Here is a 12,122-nt window from a genome sequence, read left to right as displayed (position 1 = left end):
TCCCGCTTTGCGGCGGGCTCTGGTGAAAACCAGTAGTGGCTTAGAACCGGTCCACTAGCACGGTCCACACCAATCCCTCTCTGGCACAGAGGATCCACTACCTGCCAGCCGGCATCGTGACAGTAGATCCGGCCATGGATCCCGCTGAAGTTCCTCTGCCAGTTGTCGCTGACCTCACCACGGTGGTCGCCCAGCAGTCACAACAGATAGCGCAACAAGGCCAACAGCTGTCTCAACTGACCGTTATGCTACAACAGTTACTACCACAGCTTCAGCAGTCATCTCCTCCGCCAGCTCCTGCACCTCCTCCGCAGCGAGTGGCCGCTCCTGGGATACGCTTATCCTTGCCGGATAAATTTGATGGGGACTCTAAGTTTTGCCGTGGCTTTCTTTCCCAATGTTCCCTGCATCTGGAGATGATGTCGGACCTGTTTCCCACTGAAAGGTCTAAGGTGGCTTTCGTAGTCAGCCTTCTGTCCGGAAAAGCCCTGTCATGGGCCACACCGCTCTGGGACCGCAATGACCCCGTCACTGCCTCTGTACACTCCTTCTTCTCGGAAATCCGAAGTGTCTTTGAGGAACCTGCCCGAGCCTCTTCTGCTGAGACTGCCCTGTTGAACCTGGTCCAGGGTAATTCTTCCGTTGGCGAGTATGCCGTACAATTCCGTACTGTTACGCCGAGCGCTCCGGGTCCCCGCTCCTCCCCGGAGCGCTCGCTTCACCTCCTCCGCTGCAGCGCCCCGGTCACGTCCTCTGACCCGGGGCGCTGCGATCCTGCTGCTAGCCGGGATGCGATTCGCGATGCGGGTAGCGCCCGCTCGCGATGCGCACCCCGGCTCTCCTACCTGACTCGCTCCCCGTCTGTTCTGTCCCGGCGCGCGCGGCCCCGCTCCCTAGGGCGCGCGCGCGCCGGGTCTCTGCGATTTAAAGGGCCACTGCGCCGCTGATTGGCGCAGTGGTTCCAATTAGAGTTATCACCTGTGCACTCCCTATATTACCTCACTTCCCTTGCACTCCCTTGCCGGATCTTGTTGCCTTAGTGCCAGTGAAAGCGTTCCTTGTGTGTCCCTTGCCAGTGTTTCCAGACCTTCTGCCGTTGCCCCTGACTACGATCCTTGCTGCCTGCCCCGACCTTCTGCTACGTCCGACCTTGCTTCTGCCTACTCCCTTGTACCGCGCCTATCTTCAGCAGCCAGAGAGGTGAGCCGTTGCTAGTGGATACGACCTGGTCACTACCGCCGCAGCAAGACCATCCCGCTTTGCGGCGGGCTCTGGTGAAAACCAGTAGTGGCTTAGAACCGGTCCACTAGCACGGTCCACGCCAATCCCTCTCTGGCACAGAGGGTCCACTACCTGCCAGCCGGCATCGTGACAGTAGATCCGGCCATGGATCCCGCTGAAGTTCCTCTGCCAGTTGTCGCTGACCTCACCACGGTGGTCGCCCAGCAGTCACAACAGATTGCGCAACAAGGCCAACAGCTGTCTCAACTGACCGTTATGCTACAACAGTTGCTACCACAGCTTCAGCAGTCATCTCCTCCGCCAGCTCCTGCACCTCCTCCGCAGCGAGTGGCCGCTCCTGGGATACGCTTATCCTTGCCGGATAAGTTTGATGGGGACTCTAAGTTTTGCCGTGGCTTCCTTTCCCAATGTTCCCTGCATCTGGAGATGATGTCGGACCTGTTTCCCACTGAAAGGTCTAAGGTGGCTTTCGTAGTCAGTCTTCTGTCCGGAAAAGCCCTGTCATGGGCCACACCGCTCTGGGACCGCAATGACCCCGTCACTGCCTCAGTACACTCCTTCTTCTCGGAAATCCGAAGTGTCTTTGAGGAACCTGCCCGAGCCTCTTCTGCTGAGACTGCCCTGTTGAACCTGGTCCAGGGTAATTCTTCCGTTGGCGAGTATGCCGTACAATTCCGTACACTTGCTTCAGAATTGTCCTGGAATAATGAGGCCCTCTGCGCGACCTTCAAAAAAGGCCTATCCAGCAACATTAAAGATGTTCTGGCCGCACGAGAAATTCCTGCTAATCTACATGAACTTATTCACCTAGCCACTCGCATTGACATGCGTTTTTCTGAAAGGCGTCAGGAACTCCGCCAAGATATGGACTCTGTTCGCACGAGGCGTTTCGTCTCCTCGGCTCCTCTCTCCTCTGGTCCCCTGCAATCTGTTCCTGTGCCTCCCGCCGTGGAGGCTATGCAGGTCGACCGGTCTCGCCTGACACCTCAAGAGAGGACACGACGCCGTATGGAGAACCTCTGCCTGTACTGTGCTAGTACCGAACACTTCCTGAGGGATTGTCCTATCCGTCCTCCCCGCCTGGAAAGACGTACGCTGACTCCGCACAAAGGTGAGACAGTCCTTGATGTCTACTCCGCTTCTCCACGTCTTACTGTGCCTGTGCGGATGTCTGCTTCTGCCTTCTCCTTCTCTACAGTGGCCTTCTTGGACTCTGGTTCTGCAGGAAATTTTATTTTGGCCTCCCTCGTCAACAGGTTCAACATCCCAGTGACCAGTCTCGCCAGACCCCTCTACATCAATTGTGTAAATAATGAAAGATTGGACTGTACCATACGTTTCCGCACGGAGCCCCTTCTTATGAGCATCGGATCTCATCATGAGAGGATTGAACTTTTGGTCCTCCCCAATTGCACCTCGGAGATTCTCCTTGGACTTCCCTGGCTTCAACTTCATTCCCCAACCCTGGATTGGTCCACTGGGGAGATCAAGAGTTGGGGGTCCTCTTGTTCCAAGAACTGTCTAAAACCGGTTCCCAGTAACCCTTGCCGTAACTCTGTGGTTCCTCCAGTAACCGGTCTCCCCAAGGCCTATATGGACTTCGCGGATGTTTTCTGCAAAAAACAAGCTGAGACTCTACCTCCTCACAGGCCTTATGATTGCCCTATCGACCTCCTCCCGGGTACTACTCCACCCCGGGGCAGAATTTATCCTCTCTCTGCCCCAGAGACTCTTGCCATGTCCGAATACGTCCAGGAGAATCTAAAAAGGGGCTTTATCCGTAAATCCTCCTCTCCTGCCGGAGCCGGATTTTTCTTTGTCTCCAAAAAAGATGGCTCCCTACGTCCTTGCATTGACTACCGCGGTCTTAATAAAATCACGGTTAAGAACCGCTACCCCTTACCCCTCATCTCTGAACTCTTTGATCGCCTCCAAGGTGCCCACATCTTCACTAAATTGGACTTAAGAGGCGCCTATAACCTCATCCGCATCAGAGAGGGGGACGAGTGGAAAACGGCATTTAACACCAGAGATGGACACTTTGAGTATCTGGTCATGCCCTTTGGACTGTGCAATGCCCCTGCCGTCTTCCAAGACTTTGTCAATGAAATTTTTCGTGATCTATTATACTCCTGTGTTGTGGTATATCTGGACGATATCCTAATTTTTTCTGCCAATCTAGAGGAACACCGCCGGCATGTCCGTATGGTTCTTCAGAGACTTCGTGACAACCAACTCTATGCCAAAATTGAGAAATGTCTGTTTGAATGCCAATCTCTTCCTTTTCTAGGATATTTGGTCTCTGGCCAGGGACTACAGATGGATCCAGACAAACTCTCTGCCGTCTTAAATTGGCCACGCCCCTCCGGACTCCGTGCTATCCAACGCTTTTTGGGGTTCGCCAATTATTACAGGCAATTTATTCCACATTTTTCTACCATTGTGGCTCCTATCGTGGCTTTAACCAAGAAAAATGCTGATCCCAAGTCCTGGCCTCCTCAAGCAGAAGACTCCTTTAAACAACTCAAGTCTGCCTTTTCTTCGGCTCCCGTGCTCTCCAGACCTGACCCTTCCAAACCCTTCCTATTGGAGGTTGATGCCTCCTCAGTAGGAGCTGGAGCTGTTCTTCTACAAAAAAATCCTTCCGGGCATGCTGTCACTTGTGGTTTTTTCTCTAGGACCTTCTCTCCAGCGGAGAGGAACTACTCCATCGGGGATCGAGAACTTCTAGCCATTAAATTAGCACTTGAGGAATGGAGGCATCTGCTGGAGGGATCAAGATTTCCTGTTATTATCTACACCGACCACAAGAACCTCTCCTACCTCCAGTCGGCCCAACGGCTGAATCCTCGCCAGGCCCGGTGGTCTCTGTTCTTTGCCCGATTTAATTTTGAGATTCACTTTCGTCCTGCCGATAAGAACATTAGAGCCGATGCTCTCTCTCGTTCCTCGGATGCCTCAGAAGTTGATCTCCCTCCGCAACACATCATTCCACCTGACTGCCTGATCTCCACTTCTCCTGCCTCCATCAGACAGACTCCTCCAGGAAAGACCTTTGTTTCTCCACGCCAACGCCTCGGAATCCTCAAATGGGGTCACTCCTCCCATCTCGCAGGTCATGTGGGCATCAAGAAATCTGTGCAACTCATCTCCCGCTTCTATTGGTGGCCAACTCTGGAGACGGATGTTGGGGACTTTGTGCGAGCCTGCACTATCTGTGCCCGGGATAAGACTCCTCGCCAGAAGCCCGCTGGTTTTCTTCATCCTCTGCCTGTCCCCGAACAGCCTTGGTCTCTGATTGGTATGGATTTTATTACTGATTTACCCTCTTCCCGTGGCAACACCGTTATTTGGGTGGTCGTTGATCGATTCTCCAAAATGGCACATTTCATTCCTCTTCCTGGTCTTCCTTCTGCGCCTCAGTTGGCTAAACAATTTTTTGTACACATTTTTCGTCTTCACGGGTTGCCTACGCAGATTGTCTCGGATAGAGGGGTCCAATTCGTGTCTAAATTCTGGAGAGCTCTCTGTAAACAACTCAAGATTAAATTAAATTTTTCCTCTGCATATCATCCCCAGTCCAATGGACAAGTAGAAAGAATTAACCAGATCCTGGGTGATTATTTGCGACATTTTGTTTCCTCCCGCCAGGATGACTGGGCAGATCTCCTTCCATGGGCCGAATTCTCGTATAACTTCAGGGTCTCTGAATCTTCCTCCAAATCCCCATTTTTCGTGGTGTACGGCCGTCACCCTCTTCCCCCCCTCCCTACCCCCTTGCCCTCTGGTCTGCCCGCTGTGGATGAAATTTCTCGTGACCTTTCCATTATATGGAGAGAGACCCAAAATTCTCTCTTACAGGCTTCTTCACGCATGAAGAGGTTCGCGGATAAGAAAAGAAGAGCTCCCCCCGTTTTTTCCCCTGGAGACAAGGTATGGCTCTCCGCTAAATATGTCCGCTTCCGTGTCCCTAGCTACAAGTTGGGACCACGCTATCTTGGTCCTTTCAAAATTCTGTGTCAAATTAATCCTGTCTCTTATAAACTTCTTCTTCCTCCTTCTCTTCGTATCCCTAATGCCTTTCACGTCTCTCTTCTCAAACCACTCATCCTCAACCGTTTTTCTCCCAAATCTGTTCCTCCCACTCCTGTTTCCGGCTCCTCGGACGTCTTCTCGGTCAAGGAGATTTTGGCTGCCAAAAAGGTCAGAGGAAAAAATTTTTTTTTAGTAGACTGGGAGGGTTGTGGTCCTGAAGAGAGATCCTGGGAACCTGAGGACAACATCCTTGACAAAAGTCTGCTCCTCAGGTTCTCAGGCTCCAAGAAGAGGGGGAGACCCAAGGGGGGGGGTACTGTTACGCCGAGCGCTCCGGGTCCCCGCTCCTCCCCGGAGCGCTCGCTTCACCTCCTCCGCTGCAGCGCCCCGGTCACGTCCTCTGACCCGGGGCGCTGCGATCCTGCTGCTAGCCGGGATGCGATTCGCGATGCGGGTAGCGCCCGCTCGCGATGCGCACCCCGGCTCTCCTACCTGACTCGCTCCCCGTCTGTTCTGTCCCGGCGCGCGCGGCCCCGCTCCCTAGGGCGCGCGCGCGCCGGGTCTCTGCGATTTAAAGGGCCACTGCGCCGCTGATTGGCGCAGTGGTTCCAATTAGAGTTATCACCTGTGCACTCCCTATATTACCTCACTTCCCTTGCACTCCCTTGCCGGATCTTGTTGCCTTAGTGCCAGTGAAAGCGTTCCTTGTGTGTCCCTTGCCAGTGTTTCCAGACCTTCTGCCGTTGCCCCTGACTACGATCCTTGCTGCCTGCCCCGACCTTCTGCTACGTCCGACCTTGCTTCTGCCTACTCCCTTGTACCGCGCCTATCTTCAGCAGCCAGAGAGGTGAGCCGTTGCTAGTGGATACGACCTGGTCACTACCGCCGCAGCAAGACCATCCCGCTTTGCGGCGGGCTCTGGTGAAAACCAGTAGTGGCTTAGAACCGGTCCACTAGCACGGTCCACGCCAATCCCTCTCTGGCACAGAGGGTCCACTACCTGCCAGCCGGCATCGTGACACGTACTCTTGCTTCAGAATTGTCCTGGAATAATGAGGCCCTCTGCGCGACCTTCAAAAAAGGCCTATCCAGCAACATTAAAGATGTTCTGGCCGCACGAGAAATTCCTGCTAATCTACATGAACTTATTCACCTAGCCACTCGCATTGACATGCGTTTTTCCGAAAGGCGTCAGGAACTCCGCCAAGATATGGACTCTGTTCGCACGAGGCGTTTCTTCTCCTCGGCTCCTCTCTCCTCTGGTCCCCTGCAATCTGTTCCTGTGCCTCCCGCCGTGGAGGCTATGCAGGTCGACCGGTCTCGCCTGACACCTCAAGAGAGGACACGACGCCGTATGGAGAACCTCTGCTTGTACTGTGCTAGTACCGAACACTTCCTGAGAGATTGTCCTATCCGTCCTCCCCGCCTGGAAAGACGTACGCTGACTCCGCACAAAGGTGAGACAGTCCTTGATGTCTACTCAGCTTCTCCACGTCTTACTGTGCCTGTACGGATGTCTGCCTCTGCCTTCTCCTTCTCTACAGTGGCCTTCTTGGACTCTGGATCTGCAGGAAATTTTATTTTGGCCTCTCTCGTCAACAGGTTCAACATCCCGGTGACCAGTCTCGCCAGACCCCTCTACATCAATTGTGTAAATAATGAAAGATTGGACTGTACCATACGTTTCCGCACGGAGCCCCTTCTTATGAGCATCGGATCTCATCATGAGAGGATTGAACTTTTGGTCCTCCCCAATTGCACCTCGGAAATTCTCCTTGGACTTCCCTGGCTTCAACTTCATTCCCCTACCCTGGATTGGTCCACTGGGGAGATCAAGAGTTGGGGGTCCTCTTGTTCCAAGAACTGTCTAAAACCGGTTCCCAGTAACCCTTGCCGTAACTCTGTGGTTCCTCCAGTAACCGGTCTCCCTAAGGCCTATATGGACTTCGCGGATGTTTTCTGCAAAAAACAAGCTGAGACTCTACCTCCTCACAGGCCTTATGATTGCCCTATCGACCTCCTCCCGGGCACTACTCCACCCCGGGGCAGAATTTATCCTCTCTCTGCCCCAGAGACTCTTGCCATGTCCGAATACGTCCAGGAGAATCTAAAAAAGGGCTTTATCCGTAAATCCTCCTCTCCTGCCGGAGCCGGATTTTTCTTTGTGTCCAAAAAGGATGGCTCCCTACGTCCTTGCATTGACTACCGCGGTCTTAATAAAATCACGGTTAAGAACCGCTACCCCTTACCCCTCATCTCTGAACTCTTTGATCGCCTCCAAGGTGCCCACATCTTCACTAAATTGGACTTAAGAGGCGCCTATAACCTCATCCGCATCAGAGAGGGGGACGAGTGGAAAACGGCATTTAACACCAGAGATGGACACTTTGAGTATCTGGTCATGCCCTTTGGACTGTGCAACGCCCCTGCCGTCTTCCAAGACTTTGTCAATGAAATTTTTCGTGATCTGTTATACTCCTGTGTTGTTGTATATCTGGACGATATCCTAATTTTTTCTGCCAATCTAGAAGAACACCGCCAGCATGTCCGTATGGTTCTTCAGAGACTTCGTGACAACCAACTCTATGCCAAAATTGAGAAATGTCTGTTTGAATGCCAATCTCTTCCTTTTCTAGGATATTTGGTCTCTGGCCAGGGACTACAGATGGATCCAGACAAACTCTCTGCCGTCTTAGATTGGCCACGCCCCTCCGGACTCCGTGCTATCCAACGCTTTTTGGGGTTCGCCAATTATTACAGGCAATTTATTCCACATTTTTCTACCATTGTGGCTCCTATCGTGGCTTTAACCAAAAAAAATGCTGATCCCAAGTCCTGGCCTCCTCAAGCAGAAGACGCCTTTAAACGACTCAAGTCTGCCTTTTCTTCGGCTCCCGTCCTCTCCAGACCTGACCCTTCCAAACCCTTCCTATTGGAGGTTGATGCCTCCTCAGTGGGAGCTGGAGCTGTTCTTCTACAAAAAAATTCTTCCGGGCATGCTGTCACTTGTGGTTTTTTCTCTAGGACCTTCTCTCCAGCGGAGAGGAACTACTCCATCGGGGATCGAGAGCTTCTAGCCATTAAATTAGCACTTGAGGAATGGAGGCATCTGCTGGAGGGATCAAGTTCTCCTGTTATTATCTACACCGACCACAAGAACCTCTCCTACCTCCAGTCTGCCCAACGGCTGAATCCTCGCCAGGCCCGGTGGTCTCTGTTCTTTGCCCGATTTAATTTTGAGATTCACTTTCGTCCTGCCGATAAGAACATTAGGGCCGATGCTCTCTCTCGTTCCTCGGATGCCTCAGAAGTTGAACTCTATCCGCAACACATCATTCCACCTGACTGCCTAATCTCCACTTCTCCAGCCTCCATCAGGCAGACTCCTCCAGGAAAGACCTTTGTTTCTCCTCGCCAACGCCTCGGAATCCTCAAATGGGGTCACTCCTCCCATCTCGCAGGTCATGCGGGTATCAAGAAATCTGTGCAACTCATCTCCCGCTTCTATTGGTGGCCGACTCTGGAGACGGATGTTGTGGACTTTGTGCGAGCCTGCACTATCTGTGCCCGGGATAAGACTCCTCGCCAGAAGCCCGCTGGTTTTCTTCATCCTCTGCCTGTCCCCGAACAGCCTTGGTCTCTGATTGGTATGGATTTTATTACTGATTTACCCCCTTCCCGTGGCAACACTGTTATTTGGGTGGTCGTTGATCGATTCTCCAAAATGGCACATTTCATCCCTCTTCCTGGTCTTCCTTCTGCGCCTCAGTTGGCTAAACAATTTTTTGTACACATTTTTCGTCTTCACGGATTGCCTACGCAGATTGTCTCGGATAGAGGCGTCCAATTCGTGTCTAAATTCTGGAGGGCTCTCTGTAAACAACTCAAGATTAAATTAAATTTTTCTTCTGCATATCATCCCCAGTCCAATGGACAAGTAGAAAGGATTAACCAGATCTTGGGTGATTATTTGCGACATTTTGTTTCCTCCCGCCAGGATGACTGGGCAGATCTCCTCCCATGGGCCGAATTCTCGTATAACTTCAGGGTCTCTGAGTCTTCCTCCAAATCCCCATTTTTCGTGGTGTACGGCCGTCACCCTCTTCCCCCCCTCCCTACTCCCTTGCCCTCTGGTCTGCCCGCTGTGGATGAAATTTCTCGTGACCTTTCCATCATATGGAGAGAGACCCAAAATTCTCTCTTACAGGCTTCATCACGCATGAAGAAGTTCGCGGATAAGAAAAGAAGAGCTCCCCCCGTTTTTTCCCCTGGAGACAAGGTATGGCTCTCCGCTAAATATGTCCGCTTCCGTGTCCCTAGCTACAAGTTGGGACCACGCTATCTTGGTCCTTTCAAAATTTTGTGTCAAATTAATCCTGTCTCTTATAAACTTCTTCTTCCTCCCTCTCTTCGTATCCCTAATGCCTTTCACGTCTCTCTTCTCAAACCACTCATCCTCAACCGTTTTTCTCCCAAGTCTGTTCCTCCCACTCCTGTTTCCGGCTCCTCGGACATCTTCTCGGTCAAAGAAATTTTAGCTGCCAAAAAGGTCAGAGGGAAAAATTTTTTTTTAGTGGACTGGGAGGGTTGTGGTCCTGAAGAGAGATCCTGGGAACCTGAGGACAACATCCTAGACAAGTCTGCTCCTCAGGTTCTCAGGCTCTAAGAAGAGGGGGAGACCCAAGGGGGGGGGTACTGTTACGCCGAGCGCTCCGGGTCCCCGCTCCTCCCCGGAGCGCTCGCTTCACTCTCCCCGCGGCAGCGCTCCGGTCACGTCCTCTGACCCGGGGCGCTGCGATTCCGCTGCTAGCCGGGATGCGATTCGCGATGCGGGTAGCGCCCGCTCGCGATGCGCACCCCGGCTCCCCTACCTGACTCGCTCTCCGTCTGTTCTGTCCCGGCGCGCGCGGCCCCGCTCCCTAGGGCGCGCGCGCGCCGGGTCTCTGCGATTTAAAGGGCCACTGCGCCGCTGATTGGCGCAGTGGTTCCAATTAGTGTTTACACCTGTGCACTTCCCTATATCACCTCACTTCCCCTTCACTCCCTTGCCGGATCTTGTTGCCTTAGTGCCAGTGAAAGCGTTCCTTGTGTGTTCCTTGCCTGTGTTTCCAGACCTTCTGCCGTTGCCCCTGACTACGATCCTTGCTGCCTGCCCCGACCTTCTGCTACGTCCGACCTTGCTTTTGCCTACTCCCTTGTACCGCGCCTATCTTCAGCAGCCAGAGAGGTGAGCCGTTGCTAGTGGATACGACCTGGTCACTACCGCCGCAGCAAGACCATCCCGCTTTGCGGCGGGCTCTGGTGAAAACCAGTAGTGGCTTAGAACCGGTCCACTAGCACGGTCCACACCAATCCCTCTCTGGCACAGAGGATCCACTACCTGCCAGCCGGCATCGTGACAGTACTTTTATTTTTAAAGACATCTAAGTTGTTTATACATTTTGCAATGAAAGGAAGCCCAAAACAAGAAATGTCTTCAGCAGGAGTACCAGGATCTCCATGTCTTTTCCACTATAATATCAAATAATTCACTATACTCTTATTTTTGGTTATTATGGATTATGATACTGTATGTGCATTGACTTTTCTACACCACCCTGTAGGACAGCAGCAGACAGTGTGTTGTTAGTTACAAATCTTTACCTGCTCGGATATAAAAGCAAGATTGATCTGCTAATGTAGACCCTGATAGTTGGGAGGTGTCTATTTGTATATGAAAATAAATAAATGCACTGATATGACAATAATCTAGATGCATGACTTTTTTATTTTATGTTTCATATCTTAATTTTTTTCTTTACTTAGAAATGGCATTTCACAGCTTCCTCTTGGAACCAATAAGCTGCCATGCTTGGAATAAAGATAGAACTCGTAAGTACTGGAACTACTGATGACAAGCTATGGAATATATCAGCAATGTGATACTGAAAACTGGTATATAATTGCATATTTTACAACTTCAAACCCTCCACTGTGGATTTTACAACTTCAAGTTCACAACTGCAGATTGTGTGTGTGTGTGTGAATATACCCTAAATGTATATACAATACAAGTGTAATATAGCAGGGATACTTGAGGTGGGGCAATCTTTGAAGAATATATAACAGCTGTAAGGAACTGTCCTCAGGGATTCACTCTGGGATCGTCCTGGACTACGCCACAGGATGCGTTAAACCAGCAAACAAACGTTTATAATGCAAATCTGGCAACTTGCCAGTTTTATTAGACAGGTTGCAGGAAAAAAAATAAACAAAAAACAGGAACAAACAAAATCCTAGACATTCTGGTCACTGACTAAACAGATCAGCTTGTCCTGACTAACAACCGGTGAGCTTCCCTCAGCCGGTTAAACATGTGTCCCCTGCAACCTTCTACTCACAATTCATGTCACTCTTTGAGCTACTCATAGCTCGGGCTGTGTACTCCTCAGTAGGCTCTGTCTCTCCCCTACAGCCCACTTGCTGTCTCCTAGGAAGAGCCCAGATTAGACTGACTCTCCATCTTATATACACACCTCCCTTCCCTCCTGCCTCATTAATTAAGAAGCAGGTGAGAGATACTTTAGGGTGAGCCAAGGAAATACACCCTTTCCTTGCCACCTCATCACACAGCTGAAACCCTCACTGTATAACATTGTATACAATGTATTTTAAATTCATGCCATGCTATTTTTTTTTTTAAATCAAACCGTGCCAGAAAGTTAAACAGATTTGTAAATCACTTCTATTAAAAAATCTTAATCCTTCCAGTACTTTTTAGGGGCTGTATACTAAAGAGAAATCCAAAAAAGAAATGCGTTTCCTCTGATGTTATGACCACAGTGCTCTCTGCTGACCTCTGCTGT

General features: G+C 51.2%; 1 protein-coding gene across 1 annotated transcript in view; it reads left to right on the top strand.

Annotated features, from left to right (window-relative positions):
- The window catches only part of ARPC1B (actin related protein 2/3 complex subunit 1B), a 127,124-nt gene that overhangs the window by 78,465 nt on the left and 36,537 nt on the right, over positions 1-12,122 (top strand). The window contains exon 3 of the mRNA XM_056535433.1: positions 11,083-11,148. Coding sequence (XP_056391408.1) covers positions 11,085-11,148 — 64 coding nt within the window. The 5' untranslated portion in view covers positions 11,083-11,084. The remainder of the gene's footprint in view (positions 1-11,082; positions 11,149-12,122) is intronic.

The sequence above is a fragment of the Hyla sarda genome, chromosome 8, assembly GCF_029499605.1.
Source record: "Hyla sarda isolate aHylSar1 chromosome 8, aHylSar1.hap1, whole genome shotgun sequence".
Classification (NCBI taxonomy): Eukaryota; Metazoa; Chordata; class Amphibia; order Anura; family Hylidae; genus Hyla; species Hyla sarda.
This window is presented reverse-complemented; position numbering and strand designations above follow the sequence as displayed.